The sequence below is a fragment of the Vanessa tameamea genome, chromosome 8 (assembly GCF_037043105.1).
Source record: "Vanessa tameamea isolate UH-Manoa-2023 chromosome 8, ilVanTame1 primary haplotype, whole genome shotgun sequence".
In the NCBI taxonomy this organism is placed as follows: domain Eukaryota; kingdom Metazoa; phylum Arthropoda; class Insecta; order Lepidoptera; family Nymphalidae; genus Vanessa; species Vanessa tameamea.
In genome coordinates, this window is record NC_087316.1 from 1,821,941 (window position 1) to 1,843,133 (window position 21,193).

Genomic DNA, 21,193 nt, shown 5'->3' on the forward strand with positions numbered 1-21,193 from the left:
GCAAGAGGAATTCAGGCAAGTAAACAACATCGTATTCTCGCGATATCATTGTTTGATAGAATATTTTATGACATTAATTATTTCGGAAAAAAAATTTTTTTTCGTTCGCGAATAAGCGAATTAAATTGTATAATGTTGCATTATAAATAAATATATATTATATTCAAGAACTGTTTGTAGGGGATAATATATCAGTTATTTGCAAATCAAATGGAACACGTAAATTTAAAGTTTGTTTACTTTTATTCCTTCTTCGATTGGAACAGCTTACATGTTGATATGCTACATTCAATACAATCATTATCATTTCAAACTGATGTAACTTAGCGTGTCAATATATTAAATCAATAAGTGATGTTTAGAGGATGAAAAGTAAAACAATGCTATCTTTTTCTTCCAAATGTCAAACCTATGATGAAAGAAAGAGAAATCAGTGTTAAACTAGACATGCTCTAAATAACGTTTTCGCGTAAACCCTTTAATGATATTACGAATTCACCCTTGAGTTCCAATTTTGTGTTTATATAATAAGTTCTGAAGTTACACTATGACTTCGATAATATATTTTAGATACCGATTTTCAAATTGATACAAATATAATCACAATGAAAAATAATAATAATAGTATTTTATTGATAAATACATAGATAATTGCACGTTGTTATATATTTAAACAGAAACTAAACCACATTGCTATTTAAAAGTTACATATGAAGGAATATCCTAATGCTGGTTATGATTTACCATATACTATTTTGTTAAAGCAACTGTTTTAACTAGATGTACAGATCTGTACACTCACGAAGGCGTGCGCTTCCACTTTAAAATTATCCGCATACATTAACAAATATAATCAATATTTTATCTATCTGTATTATTACATTAGTCATATTATCTCATGCACACTAAAATATAATGTAAGGAAGTGTTTCATACTAACGCACGGCCATAATTTAACCTGGAGATACGCCTTCGTGAGTGATCAGATTTATACCAAAGACTTGCTATCCCTCCTAACCTTATACATTAGAATGATACGGCAATATTTTGAAAAGATTCGGCGTCCAATGTCTATGGTCATAAGAGACATTTGTACATATAGTACTTAGTGCAAGCACATATTTGGTGCGGCAAAGTTATTGAGTTTCGATTTTATTATGTATTTACGGTTAGTTAAAAATCGTATAACCGTTAAAACTCACCTCAGTATAATCTTTTGTTAATAATGTGGTTTACTTCCAATTAGCTCTTCGTCAAATAGTTTTATATTTGTTAGAGATACTATTATTGCGTATATATATTTTCAGTGCATCCATTAAAAACTTCACTAATATTATAATTATCATAGAGTGCATCGGTGGACTGCTACGGCTTAAGCCAGTAAAAATAGCAACAACACTTTATTTAGACATGGTCATCTCAGAACAAACTCCAAAGCGTCTTCAGACGGAGACAAGTATTAATTTATTAACACCATCTCACAGAAGAGACTCATCTCACATTGTATAAAACGTTTGAGACAACATGTCTGAAAATAAAATCATTGCAAAGTACAAACTAAGTTCACTTCGTATTAAGTTTAATAGATTCATAGAGTAGAGTTAAAAATATTGGAGAGTATTTCTTTAAAGATAATTTCCGTTTATTCAAATGTGCGAATCTTGTCTGCGTAATATTTCAAATGATACATTAAGCTTTCCTGAAGTGAAAACTCTTAATAATTTAATAGAAGACGAAAAATGTCTGTAGAAAAAGAATATTTATGGTATGAGTAGGAAACCATAAAAGGACCATTGAAGGTGTTTTTTATTATCGAGAGAAGGTATTAACAAACCTCAGAAATCACCAATTTTGTTTTTGACACAATATTGCTGTTGAAAAATTAATGAATTTGTGCTCTCAAGTTTTCACTGCAAGGCAATAATTTGTAGGTATGTACAAAAGATTTGGAAATCATATCAATAGTTGTAAGTCATCGCTGAATCATTTAAAAAGTGGACTACGGAAAAATGCATATTGGATATCGCATACAAATTCCCAATCATTACGAAATTGATCATTACGATTCAAATCATGATGTTACGTAACTTCTGATATAATTTTCAAATTTATAAAATGCTTTTAATTCTGCCTAAAAATAAAACTATTCTAGTTCAATGACGTAGCGTGATAGCTTAAAAGGCGCACTACAGCTAACACGTAAAAATTTACACAACCACTTCTAACTATATTCAATATAGTATTGAATTTTAAATTTTTTTTCATAATTTTCATCATTTATATCAAATCTAACATTCAAATTGACATGATTACAAAAATTTATAACATATTGTAAAACGAATTTCTAGTGCAGACATTTTAGAAATAAATTCGACATTTTCCTCCAAACTCGTCAGATTTAAATTTAACTGTTGTCACTGTCCGTTATCGTGGAACTGGTCATTCTTATGACTGGATTCTGATTGGAGTCGCTCGAGTCGCATTCCACCATCAGGATGTCGTCAGGGCTCTCGTTCCTGTCGGAGTTGCTCTCAGTATACGTGCCAGTCGGTGATTTATCTTCAATGACAGCCTTCAAGTACGACTCGCGGTCCATCATAGTAGTGTCCCGAGCTAATGCGAGTACATCTAAAGACATCATGCTTTTAGACTTCTCCGTCTTACTTATCGGATTACAATTTTCATAAATAACTTCTCGACTTATTGACTTTGTACGCGATAAGTTTGATTCTGTTTTCCACGTATCGCTTGGTGGGTGATTTTTGTGTGCCGTGTTGGTGCTAGTTGAGGGGGCGCTGGCATTCCTTGGCGTGCTGGCAGTGAATTTGGATCTTTTCTGCTGGTTTGTTTCCTTCATCATCAGCAGCTGATCTAGTTTATTTATTGTTTCGTTCAGTTCCTGAGCCCACGCTTCGTCTGTCTCTACGTCCCCTTTATCTATTGGTTTGAGAGCTAGTTCCCTGACTCGCATTCTTAGTTCTTGGAGACTTGATTCTTCATCCTTTTCGATTCCTTCCACTTGTGTCTCATCATGTACCGGGTCTCGTTCAGCCCCAACGCCGGGTTCTCTGGGTCCGACTGGAATAGTATCTTTTCCCGGTGGGTATTCGCCTCTCCGTCGATGTATTTCTTCAGATATTTCCTCGAGAGCTTTGAGGGATTTTGAGTATCTAAACTTAGCGTCAGCGATAAGCCGCTGTAACTTCTCTATCTTCTCATTTTGTGCTTGTAACTGCTCGTCACATAATTTTTTCTCCTCAAAATAAACTCTTGATTTTATAATATTCCGTTTTAGACTTTCTTCCAATTGCGTTACCTGAACAAAAAGCATTTTGTTGGATTAACAATTTTTATTTTAAGTAATTTTTATCTGAATAATTGCCGTAGTAATCGTATGATACCTTTTGCTCAGCAGTAATATAAGCGGCCGCTTTTTTCTGATGCTCACGTCCGCTTTCCGCTTTTCTTTTTTCAGCATCCATAACCTTCGACAAAAAAAAAAGGTCACCGTCTCGTGTTTATTAGTAATTGGTTTATTTTGTATACAAAATACTAGTTACCAGCTCCGGTTTCGGCTACATGAAACATTTATATCACACATACATCGCTATCGGTCGGCATATGTTTTTCCAAGAAACTTCAACAATCATCATCATATTTCCGCCAATTAACATAAAATCTTTATGAAATATATATTTAAACTTTTCTTATGAGTCACTCTGTCCATTAGTAAAAACAATATAAAGAGTTTATTGCGTATAGACGCGGCGAAAAGATTATTTTATAATTTGTATAAAACAAAATCCAAAAGAATGTTTGATATTATTTTATAAAAAATGCGGTTACTAAAATATAATTCATCATAAGTTAATTTGTCCTTAATTATATCTTTCTAACAAATTCAGACACAGCGGCCGAACTCGAAGTGGAATGGCCGAGAGCAGGATAACTATAGTGCATATTTAACATTTGTTAGAATTGATCGGTTCAATGTATGTACTTTTAAACGTGTCGAAGGATTACCTTAATAATGGCATGGTTGAGCACTTCCTGCCAGTTGCTGTCGAATTGCCACTCATCTTGCTTGCTTACAAAACGCTGCTCGGCTAATGTCACCGTCTCTTTTGCCGCTGCATGTAACTCTGTAATTACATGTATATAAAATGAATGTTTTTAACATCATATCGAACATTCAAAAGTGTATATCATAATATCCTTCTGCTCGATTTCATCGCCGATTTTCACGGAACCCATTCTAAATGACCCCCCCCCCATTTAGAATACCCTAAGTAAACTACGCTGAAGGTATATTTATTTCCTCTTCCTTATAATTATCTATGAAGAAAAACAGGTGCAAGATCAATAGCTCTACTTACTTCAACAGACACAGGTCACGCGTCACTACCAACTTAATAATCTTGGTCTAAATTTATGCGAGAACAACCCAATATTTTTATTGGTCCTCGGAATTCAAACCTCAGAACTCATGATCAACACGTGTACAAGCCAGTCGACCAACGAGTCAGGTTATAAAAGTCCTCATATATAAAAATAAAAGTTTACGAATTTAATATTTTCAGCTTTCTGATATCATTTTAAATTTTATTACAGCAAGGTCACTGATAACTGAACTTCATGTATATTTGATCACAAATCTTATCTACGCCGCATGTTTGTCTGGTCGTTCTGAAATAATATACGCTTTATGAATGTACATATTTAATTATCATATCTCATACGTATACAGGCATATCATCGTTATAATATGTACCATGTTTTAAAATGAAATATTTTTTATTCACGATGACATCATTCATTGATAAATAAATTCTCAATGAAAAAAAAATTATACATAAAGGTTAGAAATTGCTGCTTAACTGCCATTTGCAATACGCTCCACAACACCCAGCTAACAGTGAAACATGCTCGCGATGAACAAGGTGGCACAACTTTAAGACTGTTTACTAGTAAAAAAAGCCGGAGAAAGAAAACTCAGAGAAAGTTTATGAAAACTCTGAGATAAATGATTGAGATTCTCCACGTCTGAACTACACAACCGATCATTCAGATAGAAAAGCACATAGGGTACCTAACAGCTGCCGAAAATCCGCGGGCAGAAACGAGTTTTTAAACAGTAGAATGACTAAACGGTACAATAGATTGTATCAATATCAAAAGTGATATACTTAAGCCATAATATAAAAAAATATATGTTATATATTTTGATTTTATCGCTTTAATAGCATGATTAGATAGTAATTTAGAAAAGATTTTCTTACCAAAGAATCGATATAATTCTGCGAGCATAGAAATCGTATCAAATAAATGTTACTTTGTAAATTAACAGGACGAGTATATATGAGCAAGATGACAGGATATCTAGTTTATCATAGTTATTGATTGAGATTAATCTTAGCGCATAAAAAGGATTATTATTTTTAGGCGAGCAATTTGTAGTTTACTGAATATAGACTATTTCAAAGCTTTCATTTAAAAACTTGACTATTATGGGAATAAGGAAGAGAAAGGGTCCATGAATTGATCCTTGTAGAATCCATTTCAACGATATTTATTTATTTTTATTTCTACCTTTAAAATGTATTGTTTATATAAGAAATCAAAAGGACCTTTTCCTTAATAACATAGTCGTATAATATCCTGACTTGAGTGTTATGTTGCACATTATGAAAGGCTTTAGATAAGTCTTAGTACACTTCTAAAGCATCCTATGACCATTGCTTACTATCTGCTATTGTTACATATACCTAGGTTGCATAGATATTATTAATGAGCTCAATACCCGCATCGGTTGTCGAGCGACGCCTTGTGAATTCAAATTAGTCTATAAAACAAATGATGTCTGTTAAAGGTTAAACTAGTAATAGAATTAAGGATTTTTTGTCAAATATTTTGAGTGTTATGATTGATTTAAAGTAATTAGGGAATTGAAGAACTAACATAAAATCTATCTCTACATAAATAGCCCATTTTGCAGTATTCTTAATATCAAAATAATTAAACGACCTTATTATATAAGTGGGTGACCTCATAGTGACTTGTGTTGTGTGAGTTTATCAATGAATCAACCACGGTCTTAGAGGAAATAAAGAGATTTAGTTGTCGAAACTTGAATGTCTGCAAAGATTTTTTCAATAGCGGAGGCAACTTCAACAACAAGATAAAATATTATATTAGTATCAATAGTCCAAGTCAATTCGGAGCTCGAACAAGACTTAACCAGTGTCGCAATTTATAATAAGCCATTAATTTAAAAATCCAGGCCAAAAATCCAAGGTGCAACAAAAACATGGAATTGCTAAAAGTTCATAATATTTCAATGCGGTTTGAAACGGCCGTTACAAAAGTAAAAATATAACGCAAAACAAAAATCACTTAACCTACATTCCAATGCGTTCGTGATAAAAAATTCAACTCCCGCTTCACTCCCAGTCACGTTACGTAATTCCACGTAACATTATACGTTCATTCGCTCACTCATGCAAATTAAAGTTAATTGAATGCTCTACATATACGACTATGGACTGGGATGAGACGGCTTATTGATATTTATTCAAATAGTAAACTATTATTTAGTGGTAATTTATTTACCTTACCGCCTTGACAGAACTATGAAAGAAATCATAAATAGAGTATTATAAATGAAATTTGTATGTTTGTTCGTTTGTTACGCTTTCACGTCTTAACTACTCAACCGATCATAAAGCATATACGTTGTCTGGGCCCTGAAAAAAAACATGTAGGATACCCAGCACTTGCCACCTGTCATCTGATTTTGCTAAGAATGTAGAAGTCACGCAATATAAAGAACCTGAATGAACATTCATGAATTTTATTTTAGGGTTACGTATGTTCCTCTGAAGGAAAAAAAGAAACCCTATATGGTCACTTCGTTGTCAGTCTGTCCATCTGTCTGTCCGTCAAGACCGTTTTCTCATGAACGCGTAGAGGTAAAAAGAGGAAATTAATTCCAAATATCGAGGACTGGGACCGCCCCTTGGAGCTTTGAAAAACTACTGATTAAACCTGTAAGTCTACGCAATCTAATTTTGTAACAGCACGGATCTTTTTTTTACATTCTTCAGTTAATTCTAAAGATTATTTATGTTAAAAAAAGACAACACTATACCGATGATCAACTTTGTGATGATACATGTACAGTACAGTAACAGCCTGTAAATTACCTACTTCTGGGCTAAGGCCCCCTCTCACTTTGAGGAGAAGGTTTGAAGCATATTCCACCACGCTGCCCCAATGCGGGTTGGTCGATACACATGTTTCGTTGAAACTAGACACATGCATGTTTCCTCGCGATGTTTTCCTTCACCGCCGAGCATGAGTGCCTGGGTTTGAACCCGCAATCATCGGTTAAGATGCACGCGTTCTAACCACTGGGCCATCTCAGCTGATGATACATGATCATGAACAATGTCTAATGAAATCTTGTTAAACAACGATCCACATTCTTAGAGACAATTTGAACAAAGTTTATTAATTTTGATTTACACTGGATTGGTACTCTGCACGAATGGAAGAAAATTAAAATCTTGCTTATTTACAATCCGCACCATTCGCCTATGATGTAACAATACTCGTATAAGATTCGATTTGCGACTGTACCGCAATCTAAGTTTCGACGTTGAGCATTCGTCCATAGTAGAGCCAATTGTTTTTAAATTTTCGTTCAAATTGTGTCATTGTAGGTTGCGCACTATAACGCTCAGTTCTTCTCACTGACTCGTGTAATGCTTGAATCTGAACTGTTACGATACAGCCAAATGCTCCCGGTGAGGCACCGCCCTATTACAAATGTCTACAAATGTATGTAGGGTATCAAAGTCTGTGTATTAGTTCAGCAACATCTAGGGCATATAATTTTCTATGATGTAAATTTATTGTTATAAAATCATCTAATTATAAATTGATATAATTAGGTACAAAATACCGAAGTAATTAAAGAAAACGTTTCGTTCAACGGTACGTAATATTTTCATATAATCTCACATTATAGTACGGTGCATAAAAGCCGTGACGAAACTTGTAATTTTTCACGTGGTGGATGAAAAACCACATTGGAGTGGTGGAATAAGTTCCAAAACTTCTCCTCAAAAAGAAGAACAGGCTTTCGCCCAGCAGTGGAACTTAAACAAGCTGTTATTACACTTCGTATAAATCTTAGATTATCTTTCTGTATAATAGGCTGATTGTTTAAAGCAATAAAACGGCTTTTGTTTATATTATAGCTATTTATATATGTTACTGAGAAAATTCTTTTCCGGTTAAATCTAGTTTAGATCAGCAATACTGTCAGTTTAAATAAATTGATCGCTAGTGATATTGAAATGAGGTGAGATATGTTTCTTTGCAATCGATAAATTTTAATATACTCAACCGTTTTTAGTAATTATTTCAATAGATAATTTAACCACAAGTACAAAGTGTATACTAGACAAGATTAAATAATAGCATTAACTTAAATTCACGCTAGCAAAGCCGGGTCACAGCCGTCAATAAACAGTTACGCTTTGTTTTATTCCTATAAGATGTAACTTTTTCAATAAACAAATAAAACTCTGGTACTCTGCCATCGGATTCATTTATAAGTCTATATAAACAAACATGGAACGCACGGATATAAACATAAATAAATCTTGAATATGGTAATTATCATTGCAGAGCTAATAGCATGCACAACACTCTTATCCGTTAAAATTTGTAGAACAAAGTTATTTTCCTAAAGACAGCATAGCGTGTTCACAAATATAGAATCGCATTAACATTTTAAGTCCTTGACCGTAAACTGGCCTTGTAGCGAACCAAGGCAACACTCCCTACAGGAAACGAACAATTTGCCATCGCCACGATAAGATACAATGCCCGACAAACTGACAACAGTAATCGTGTATTAAACATACAGAGCATATTTGCAATTTGTATCAAATACAATAACACAGTGAGATTATCTATTTAAGGTAGTGACGTGGGTTTCTTGTTTGTTTGAATGCCGTAATCTTTCTACGAGTCTGATCTGAGAAAATCCAACGCAGCAATACCAGGTTCACGTGATTTCCGAGGCATCAGTACAGTATCAGTACACACTTTCCATTTCTAAGCTCCGGGCTGTTACTGAAAATTTGTCGCTACACATACCCACTTACTCTATCGGGATAACATGGGGTTTGAACCCAGGACTACGGGGTTTACGCCATTAGTGATTAAATCAAAGAGTCGGTCAAAATATAAATTTATAGATATATGTACTTATACCAAGCTGCTCATCCCGACTTCGTGTTACATATGTATGTAAGAAGATTTATATAAAAAGATAATATTATTTCGTGCAATTAAAGTAGGGTTGTAGTTTTGTAAACTTACGACAAATAACTTGTTTATTTCTTAACGATATTTTTAATTAAATAAAAAAATGTATAATACTGTACAACCTGTCTCATAATTTATCAGTAAAAGTCCATAAACAGCAGACGCGCTTCAATTGTATATGTATATTCAATAAGCATTCCAAATTCTTTAACACTGCATAAAAGGTAACTCACCGCTAGCTCTCTGGAACTGCACGGCCGCCCGCTGGCATTCCGATCTCGCTGTTGAAGCCGCGCTCACCGCGTCGTGATACGGCCGTGATTTATCAACACACGTCCCCAGACGTTTCGTTAAAGCCTGAAGTCTACGTGACGTCTCATTCAACAACAGGTGAAATGTCTTCATGGACTCCTGTAATAGATGAATTTAATGTTACCTATTAACTTACAACTGTGAGGACACTACTTTTTATCCATGCAGATTTAAATCACAGGTCCCACTTAAAGGTATCCACGCTGCTGCTTAGTCATTAGGCGACGATCTTAAAAACTACTGAACACATTTTAATGTGGTTTTCACCAAGGGGCGCAACGATTTACGATAAAGAGTTCGGTATAAAATTCATTAAAGGTTTTAAGTAAAATTTTTCGGGCGTTTTCCGTGTAAATCAATAGAGTTTTAGTTCTTTTCCGAAACGTTTAACAACGTTTACAAACGTTTAACAACGTTCACAAACGTTTAACAACGTTTTATGTAGTTCTTTATTCAATCCTCCCGAATCCGGGATAATATAGACATAGTTTAATGTAATATTGCAAAACGAGATTCAAAATGCTTGTCAGAGAGCCTACTTGAATAAACTATATTTTAAAATGATTCATTTAATGCTGCTCGTCTGGTAAAACGAAAGACAGATACCGTATATTCTATCATATACTTTTTGGTAATACTGTTTCCTGTTATGGTATGTTTTCTGATAAGGGTGAGTGAGTCAGTGTAATAAGGACATAAGGTATGGTATAGTTAATAGGAATAGTCACCAATTACCATCTAGTACCTTTCTTCTTCAAAATAGTCTATAACCTTTGATTATTTAAATGTCTACATAGAATAGACTAGACTAGACGCGTCGAACAAAATAGTGGCCAATAGTTGGCCACTAACTACACGAACACTGGTAAGTGTAGCTGTCACGCACACTAAGATAATTTATTATTTATTAAAACTGCAGTGCGTCAATCTAAGTCCATAATTATAGAAATAAAATTTTCAATAATAAGATAATAGAACCATACTTTGATATCATACACTCAAAGTTAAAACACTAACAAATAATGTTTGTGATAAATAAGCAAACTAATACAGTCATTGGTTCGTATAATCTCAATGTTATTCCTGCTTAATCTGCCAATAAAAATGTTATTGGTATTCACTGTCAAAAAAATCGCATCCCGCGATGTAAGGGGAAATCATAAGCCTCATTAAAAACGAAATCTGGCTATTGGCTAAAGATAAAAAATTAAAGAGCTACTAGTAATTTAAACGAATTTAAAACGCTTCCAATTTTGATTTACATGGTTTTAAATTATATTTAACAATATATACGCAAAAATTAAACGATGCTTTAATTTAATCGGTTGGCAAAATAAAATATACGAAACTTTATTGTATCCAACACTAAAACTGCGTGCGAAATTTCAGTAAAACTAGTTGGATAAAACTGGTTTAAAATTAAGATGCAAGATTTGACCCACACATACAAACAGGTGTTGTTAAATAGCAGATTGTAAACGGGTATATTTTGAAACGCATCCTCACGACCTTAAGAATTATTTCTTGTGAGGTTGGTTTATATCAGAGTTGAATCCGTTTATTACATCATGTTTAAATCATATTTACAGTTGTCAATCGGGCGCGGCCGCTGCGTACGCTGGTAATTGACCCCGTCTTTCTATCAAGCTCGTTGTACGTACAACATATTGAATGATGTAAATACGAGGAATTGTATATTTACATTTATAAATAATAATAATAATAATGATTTTTAAAATTATCCTGATTGTAAAGGATACTTTTAAGCTATTATAAATAATGTGTTTTTTAAATAAAATTTTCCTGAACATATTACGTTTTGATTCGACTTCAAAAGAACAGCTGACTTCGCTATATATTTAAAGTGCGTGCGTCTAAACTGATGCTCTTTTATAATTTAATTGGACGGCAATCTGAAACGGAGAGTTCAGGCGAAAGACCTACGACATTCCGCGGCACTCTCAAATTTCGTATAGCTTACAATTTCTCAAGAATTATATTCAATATATTGCATTGGCTCGACCCGAGGTTGTATCCAGCACTTCGAGGTCTGTATTATAAGCTAGTCAATAGACCAACGAGGCTGTCGCTATATATACATTTTTATCAGCATAACGATTGCCTAACGCACTCAGCATTCTATTAATTTAAAGTACAATTTAATAAATAAATGCATCTCGTCATGACTGGCTTACAACTGCGTTGTAACGTAGAATTACAAACGATAAAGCGTAGTTTAGAAACCGGAACAGGTGACACAGGCTTCCTTTTATCTCGTTTACGCAACGGTCAAGAACAGTATACAATATACTTTGGTTGTAACACATTTTGTGTGAATAAAATACAATACAGACGAATACGAATTTTTTTTTTTACAAAAGGTCAAGGTAGAAATTTTTCAAACTCGTTTATAGATCGACATCAAAAATAAAATTATGTAAATATTTTTATTTATACTAATATTATAAATGCGAAAGGAACTCTGTCTATCTGTTGCCCTTTCACGGCCAAATCACTGAACCGAATTTGATGAAATTTGGTATGAAGCAAACTTGAACGCCAAGGAATAGGATAGGATAGGATATAGGCTAATTTTTCATTCCCAACAAAAGACAACCAACTTCCTCTGTACGTGTGTATGTATAGAACTAAATTCCTCATAAACGGTTGTACCGATTTCGATATAACTTTTTGTTTGTATTCGAGGATGGTATTGTACCCGGACAAAGTAGCGACGGGCAGCTGGTTTAAAGAAAAAAACAAGCTTCGCAATTACTACGTCATATCGTACAAAGAAAAATATATAGCCTTCTCCATATAAGAATGTAGGTTTTTTGTTTTCATATATTTCAAAATATTCTAGCAATAAATATGTACCCTACTAAAAAACGAGGAGAGGTATTTATTGTAATGCCTGACTAAAAACTACTAAACCAATATAGATAAAACTCATAGCAGAAGATGCGTCGCGTTTCAGAGACCGTTTTAGTATAATATTATCATACTAGCGACGCTTCACAGTTTCACCTTTTTACACAGTCGATGTGAGAAGCGTTATTTTTATATTCTCGTATACATCGAAACCTAAGTAGACTTTCAAATTCTTATAACATGAAGCTATGGAGGTTTAGACCTTGTTAGGGAACGATAAAGGTAGATCATATTCTACAACAAGACACTAGTCCTGAGTCACTTACCATAACAAGCATTTTACTGAGACCCGTTCCGTATTCAATGAACATTAAGTTTCTAGTATAACACCTGATTAATCAATTATACGATTCATAAAAACTTGTTATTACGTATCAATAGTAATATAAAGACACATTGACTCGGTGGTGGGGCTTGGCACAGGCCCGTCTGGGTAGGTACCACCCAGTCATAATATATTCTTCCGCCAAACAGTAATACTTAGTATTGTTGTGTTCCGCTTTGAAGGGTGAGTGAGCCAGTGTAACTCCAGACACAAGGGACATAACATCATATTTCCATAGTTGGCCACCAACAGTAGAAACTGTAATTTTAATTGGAAATAATATTGGCGATGTAAGCAATGGTTAATATTTCTCACAGCGCCAATATCTGCGTGGTGTGGTGGTGCATTGGCGATGTAATAATTGGTTAATATTTCTTACAGCGCCAATGTTTGCGCGGTGGTAGCCACTTGCCCTTAAGTGGCCAATTTGCCCGTAGGCCAACCAACTCAAAGTTTTCAGAGTTGGTTGACAATTATTAGCCATAAATGCGTAGCCTGTCTTTCCTCGGAGTTCAACCTAGCCTCAAACCAAATTTAATAAGCCATCCAAGAACACAGACTGACAGATAAGAGTTAGTTTCGTATTTATTATAGTTTAAAACATATCGTTCCTTGGTTAATGTGACACGTTATTGGTACACTAGAGTTACATTTATTTTTATTCATACTGTTTATAAGCGTATATTATGACTCGGATGCCAGAATTGAAGTTTGATATGTACAAAAATAAACGTTCATAGATCAAATATCATTAAATACTTCTAAACAATTACATCATTGCATCGAGGCGTGCTTGTGCTTGAATTATTTTTTAAAATTTAATCACTATGATTTTTGAACATAAGGCCAAACTATGTTTGAAAATGTCGGTCTGTCTGCACACGCACGACATGCAAACGACTTGATATTATATCTGTACAAAGATACACATGCCTACTTCAAGTATTAGATAATAGATATAATTCAAATATTAATCTCGTTGATGTTTTTTTGGAACGAAATTCTTTTACGCGACTTACAGTAAAGTGAACTGGAATCGTCACGTATAGCCTATTCCAATTGAAGTAGGAAAAAAGATAAACAAACCTTAGATTTACGTATTTCATGCGATTTGCTATCATATAATAATAACTCAGCTATGTTGTGCACCGGGTGTCCCACGACACCTTTTTTTTGCCATTTTTTCTTACATCAAAATTTGTAGATATAATATATATGTACATAAGATAGAGTACCAGTATTATATCAGCATAATTATATATATACTATATTTAAGGCTTATTGTTTATTTAACAATAATTTTACCAGTACTAATGTTATTGCCAAAACAAAATATTTGAGACGCTTCAGAAATTTCGCACAAACGATGATCTATGATGATCTATAGCCGCATCCACACATGCGCGAGAGTCGAAGCGAGCGGCGACGTACAGCCGCAAAAGTGTAAACGGTGCGTTTGCTATTTGACTCGAGGGCGCGGACTTTAGGGCCTTATTCATAGGGAGCGCTGAAGGCTTACGTTACTTTAGCGTTTACACTTTCGCTCGCCGATCCGCATTGACTTTTAATTACTTTCATAAAGGAATATTTACTCGATATACAACAGTCAATATTACACACATATTATTTGCAAAATTTCAAATTGGAATAGAAAATGAACACACGCGAATGTTAATACGAACGTTCGTCGAACTACTCGAACCGCGAACACGATTTATAAACCCGGTATTAATATGAGAAATATTTCATAGAAAGCTGCAATGTACGTGTGAGCTACGTAACCGGATCCGAAGCTTACACTCAATTCCGTTGTTGTTTAGAGTTAAAAACAGGTATAAAAAAATTATATTCATTACATTGGCAATGTTGAAAATAGCCGATCGTGAGATATTTTTCACTTAACCTTGTAAGATTGGTTTTCAGCTTCCTCGTATAATTAAAACGGAGATAACTGTAGTTCGTTATGTATACGTTTACAATTTTTACATCGGTTTCAGTGATAAATACGAAAAATTCTGATTCCTGAATGAAAAAACTCACTGTTCTTAAAACGTCAAAGAAGGCATCTTTAGTTTTGACTTAGGTATTTTTATATAATGCACTAGCTGAACTGGCCTTACCTGCGCGACATTTATAAAAATTTATCACACAAAACGTCACCCTCCATACTACCCCGTTGAGGGGCGAATTAAAGTAGTCCTTTCCTGGTACTTAAAATATCTCCGTATCAAATTTCATCTAAATCTAAAATGATGAGGTAACAGTTAGAGTTACATTCGCATTTCTAATATTAGTACAGATTATAAATTTAACTCCAATAAAAAAATTACATAATAAAAAGGAACAAATGCTGTATAAGGTAAAAAAAATCGCAAAATCAGCGACAGGACAACGGAATATTATATATTTTTATCACGCCAGATAAGTAATCTATTCATTTACATTACAAATGCCTCGATGACCAACATTAAAAAAAAAAAAAACTGACAAAGATCAAACAATTAAACAAAACAGACCACTTATATCATATCTGATAATATTAATTAATAACATCAATATTCAAATATAAATCATAGATAGTTAGGATTAAAGTATCGTACAACATCTCTATTACTTTCGCAGGATTAGACGTTGCTTCCTATCTGGTATGAATGGCCCCCTTATCAATTAATCTACCACATTACTTTCGAATTTAAAGAGGCATAACATTTTCAGTACAATGTTTAAGTATTATTCGATGCGGGATTATATAGATGATAGAAAAACGGGCATGACTTTGTATTTTAAATGTTGAAAAATAGTAACTACCGAGTTTTTTGCCGGTTCTTCTCGGTAGAATCTACATTCCGAACCGGTGATAGCTACACTTAATATAGTTGGTAAAGTGACGATTCAAAAGTGCTTGTAAAAGTCTACTCGAATAAAGTATATTTTGATTTTTTATACCATCGTTGATGTCGAAAAGGATTGGATTTTCTTGTGACGTCAGTCTCTATGTGTGGTGATGACCACTCATAGCCAAGTGAGCCAACTCGTCTATATACCCCATATATATGGCCAGTACTTTTTATAGCACTGATTACAATTATCGCATGTTAAAATAGAACTGTTATCATAATTTGCCATTATTTTATTATTATTTTTTAATGGGACAAAAACGACCCAACGGATATATAAGGGTTAATATATCAATAGTACAAACTCACATCAAGCTCCAGTTCCAACTTGTTTATTTCGTCTGTGGCCGCATTCAATTTCTCCAGCTCCACCTGAAACGTTTTAAAGAATTTAAGACAATCGCACGGTACACGAACGCGATAATCCCAAACGAATGGCAGCAACAAACAACATGTAGAGACGGGAAACTTTCGTGACATTATGGATCAAAAATTATCTCAAACACGCATATCTTTAGATAAATACATCATAATTTTATCTGTGTACCTTATGAAAAACGTTTCCTGTCCCTACAACGTAAAGCGCCTACATTATATACATATATAAAGAAATATACTTACATCGAACTATTTCGATTCATGACAACGGTAAAGTAAACATCATTTAAAATTCTTAGTATTAATATTTATTTCGTATTATCATCAATTTACATACACAATTCAATAATACATGCCGTAAATTTTACGATACAAAAATATTACGCAATAATTGTATCAGCGGTTCATCGAAACGAATTAAAATTTTGAAAATAAAATCAATATTCATACACTAAAAGGTCTTATCGACGCGTCTGAATTTGTATTTTATCTTATAAATATTACAGTTATATTAATGGAATGGTTGCTGTTGTACTAAAGTATATAGTTAATGCTAATTATGATTACAATATTGAACACTTCACATTGGTAAAGGTTTTTCTTACATTGCCATTTATTATGAGAAATTTTTAGGCCGAGGTATTAATATATTATATATATATATTTATGAACATAAACATACAAAAAAAAATGAGATTACATTTGAGTAATTTAAACATGAATACTATGTGTTATATAAGCATTGATTATAATAAACGTTTAAACACAAATTAATCCTAAACTAACTAATTAATAAGAAAAAAAAACCTCCGGTGGTAGAAATGTGCTGTTCAAAACTTAAGTTATGTTAAGTTTAATATTAGACGACAAAAAAATTATACTATAGTAAAAAAGAAACAACATTAAATTAAGAGATTCAAATAAAATCAATTTAATTGATTAAATTGTTTGTTATTGAATCCAATTGATGGGAAAAAAGAACAAATTTATTCTTGCAAAATTTATCATTAACGTTATTTAAGATATCTAAGTTCAAAATAAACAAAAAATTATATGTTGACTAACCTCTGCAACATTTTAGTTTCTGCATTTTAATAATAATAATAAATTTGTATTATTTCTGCTATATTGCAGTTATAAAATAGTTAAATCCCTTATTTATTATCTGTACTAATAAATTGTAATAAACTTGTTTAATTATAAATAAACAAACTAACAAAAAAACAATTGTACCTGTATGTAATATATATTTGTGTGACATTAAAAATGTATTGAATATTATTTATAGAGCAATAGGATATCTTTATTATTGACCTCGGGAGGTAGATAGTGATTTAACAGTGTTAATATTTATTGAAATGCTGTTGATAAATAGTCAATAAAATTTATTTTAAAGCTTTATTTCTTGGTGTTAGAATGCGCTTAGCTTACAAAAATAATACAAGTCATTGAAACTGTAGATTTTGTGATGACACAATCAGTTCAGAACTGAGTAACTAGACACTTAATTTATTTATTATCTATAGTGTGTATGAAAATTTTATGAAAAAATTATATACATATAATGACTATGAAATAGTCACGAATGGCACATCTATACTCTCGAGAAATGTTAGTGCTGCTGCGAACATACATACATAATTCGAATTAAAGAAATTGTTAAGAACTGTCATACTACAACTAACAGTTTAAACATGAAAAATTGACAAATAATGCTTTCTAATATAATCATATCAGTGGACAGGAAACAGTCCCATAAGGTACCAAAGATTTACATTTCATTAAATATGACCCAAAACTATGCCTTATATTCCAACAGTATACTCAACATGCAAAATTTATAAAATATTGGACCAATCATTGTGTATCACTATCACAAATGTATTTTCCGGATACGAAGCGACGTTTTACGAGAGATAGACGATACCCGCTCCCGATGAGTTCGAACTCAATGCCCGATAATGTTGCTCCTTCGCAATTGAATTGAGCAGAAATTGTTGTCTTCGAAGATGGTCCAGTTGCCAACTCGAAGCGCGCTCTAAGCGATCCCACGCCTCTATCTTCTGAGTGCTGTGACAGTTCCGTAAATCGCCACATCGCCTGTTCATTTTCTGAATTCCACGAGTTTTTAGGCATTGCAATTACATTTTTTACTGAACCATTCATTGGTACGCACACGGAAACATTTAGCAAGGGTGACGGTGGGCTCATAGCGTGGAGATTGTACTTGTAATCTACTTTCAGATCAGTATGGTCGCGCTCGCACTTCCAATACGAAACCATTTGTAATGGACATGAGGCTGCACCAGTCTTAGGTCGTATTTGATACTTCAATATGTCTACATTGAAATATTGAGCTGTAGGATTCTTTTCAGACTGTCGTTTCAATAGGGAAGTTAATGCTGGCATGTTAAATTCAACGACTGTCGTGTCGCGGGTAGACATCATTGCATTTATGCTTATCAGCTGTTTATTAGGCAAGACATTATCCAGTCTGTGTATATTTTTCAGTCTAAAACAAAGTTTAGCTGGATTAGGATTATTAGCCAGAACACCAACAATGCCAGTCGGAAAAGATAACATCATATCGCCCGACATTTTCACTTGACATTTAGATTCTTCAGTCCCTCTGAAATAGGAGTGTATTATTTCGTGGAATGCTACTGCTAGAGGTATAGTGTCTGCCATACCAATAGTAAGTGGCGAAGGACCACGCGACCCAGACGAGCCTGCTGTTCGAAAATCACCTTCGGAACGTCTCGACGGAGGACGTGGTAGAGAAATAGTAGATATTGTTGGCGTCGACGTTCGAAAGTTCGATTGAGACATTTCACCGACTTCAGAAAACAAATCGCCGACGTCAGCTGTGGAAATGGGGGTGGGACTTTCAAGTAAATTTGACTGATTTGTTTGTAAAGGTGCATAGGGGTTTGAGACGTTACCGTGAGGGGAAGCAGGGTTACTGGGGTTAGGACTTTGGAAGAAGTTCAGATCTAATAAGTCACTACTTGCTTTACTTGTATTTGCATTTGACCCTCGTCTTGTTGTACCAATTTTATACAAGCTTATATTTTCCACTGTAGCTCTGAGCTCATCGACGCTTGCTGACATTGGAGCACTTCCATTGCTTATTGGCTTTATTTCAACATGTATTTTTTGCTCTCTCTCTTCTTCAGAATCAGAATCTGATGAGGAATAACCACTGCCCTTTTCATCTTTAGGTCTTATGCAAAATCCTTCTTCGTCAACTTCTGGAGAGTTCATAAGGTCATCTTTTGTTGCAACCTCTTCCTCCTTTTCATCCAAATCAGACTTGTCACCGGCATTTGAATTTTCAGATATTTCATCTTTTTTCTTCTTTGATTTTTTAAGTTTAGTCTTTGTCCTTCTACTACGAAGGAACCATTTGGACTCTCGAAGTGTAGTTCTGTTCATGTTATCATCTTTATCTGGAACAACTGGAGTAGCCGGTGTCCCACTTGGACTTGAAGGTGCAGAGCATGGAGCTCCACCTTCAATACTAACACTGGGTTCATCTTTGCTTTGAAAATTTGGTGTAAACAAGTTAAGAAGGGAGGTAGTTCTTCTTGAAGTTTTAGTTGCAAATGATGGCTCTTTTTTCGGTGCTTTAGCAGGTTGAGGTGGTTTATGTGATCCATTGGACACTGTGGAAATCTGATCTACTTCTGAGATAGAGTTGTTAGCAGATCCGGGTTTTGGTAATGATGGAGGTAGTTCTACTAAATTTGCCTTCTCCAAAGCATTGTACTTCTCAACAAGAAACTGTTCTAACAGTTTATCAACTGTTAGTTCGAGACACTGGTGCTTAAAATCTCTATGGACTTGGCCCATAAGATCATGATTGTTTTGAATGATATCTACATAAGCATTCACAAACTGTTTCATCTGCTTTAAGTGAGCTTCCTCAACATCCTGAAAGTGTTTACAGGTTTGGGTCATTTTTTTCTCAAAGTCTTGTTTCACCAAGCTGTACTTCTCTGCTAGCTGCCTGTAGTCTTCATGTAACTTTTTTATTTTAACCTCAGCTTTCTCTATGTCTTTTGCAGAAGCATTTTCCTTTCTGAGTTTTTCTAGTTCAGCTGATTTGGATGTATAAACATCCTTGGCTTTTTGTAAAGCTTGCTTTGTGTTTTGTATTAGTAGTACTACTTCTAGTGTACTTGATTCTGAATCTTTGACAGCTTTGTGCTTCTTGTGAAGCTCTTCAGCATATCTGGCAACATCTTTCACAAGCTCACTTACTTTTTGAAACATGTGTTGATGTAAATTTGACAATTTTTCGGCAGAACATTTGAGAACACCCCAAAAAGGGGCAAAAGTGCCTTGAGCGCAGTTACTATTCGCTTGTTTCGCTAATTTAGCAAGGAGTTTCGAATTAGACTCCTCTATATTCGACCTTTCTCTGAGATACTCTGAGAGTTCCTTGCTCGCTATCAGTCCGTATTTCATGTTTTGATATAGAATATCGTATCCATTGTGCTCGTTGGCGAAGTAATCTACAAAGTTGACACTCATCTTTGCTGGTACAAAGGCAACGATTAGTTACTCAATACATTATTTTTCACTCACTGACCTGAATTCTAGGGTCGAGCTCAGAATCACCATTGTCGTCAGCTGGAATAGTGAACGAGGATTCTTCCATGGTAGGGCCTACAACTAGGAAGCCGCCCAATCACCTAAATTACATCACCGACACAGTAATGGACAGCGTCACCGTCACTTCACTTTTAATTATTCTAATAAATTCTTAGAAGCACATCATATAAAATTTGGTCACAATGTAGGTGCAAACTCTTATCAAAATTACTAGACAAGTTTAATTTGCAAAACTAATCAAATAAAGAATTTTCATACAAGATGACGTCCACTTTCTTGACGTCAAATCATAATAATAGACAACTTTTGTTTTTTACAGCGTAGTGCTTGATCAAAAACAGAATTGAATCGTTGACTACGTAACAACATTTTTGTATTCGTTATTTCATCAATG

General features: G+C 34.0%; 2 protein-coding genes across 2 annotated transcripts; both read right to left on the reverse strand.

Moving 5' to 3' along the window:
* Window positions 1-2,012: 2,012 nt before the first annotated feature.
* Window positions 2,013-21,107, reverse strand: LOC113396321 (SH3 domain-binding protein 5 homolog). Its single transcript, XM_026634222.2, has 6 exons — window positions 20,777-21,107; window positions 16,114-16,176; window positions 9,573-9,750; window positions 4,024-4,142; window positions 3,402-3,485; window positions 2,013-3,316 (listed from the first exon to the last, which is right to left on the reverse strand). Exons 1-6 carry the CDS (start codon window positions 20,843-20,845, stop codon window positions 2,405-2,407), a joined length of 1,425 nt encoding a protein of 474 aa, XP_026490007.1. The 5' UTR covers window positions 20,846-21,107; the 3' UTR covers window positions 2,013-2,404.
* On the reverse strand, window positions 16,468-20,781 carry LOC113396319 (F-BAR domain only protein 2). Its single transcript, XM_026634219.2, has one exon. It carries the CDS (start codon window positions 20,716-20,718, stop codon window positions 18,040-18,042), a length of 2,679 nt encoding a protein of 892 aa, XP_026490004.2. The 5' UTR covers window positions 20,719-20,781; the 3' UTR covers window positions 16,468-18,039.
* Window positions 21,108-21,193: the final 86 nt, after the last annotated feature.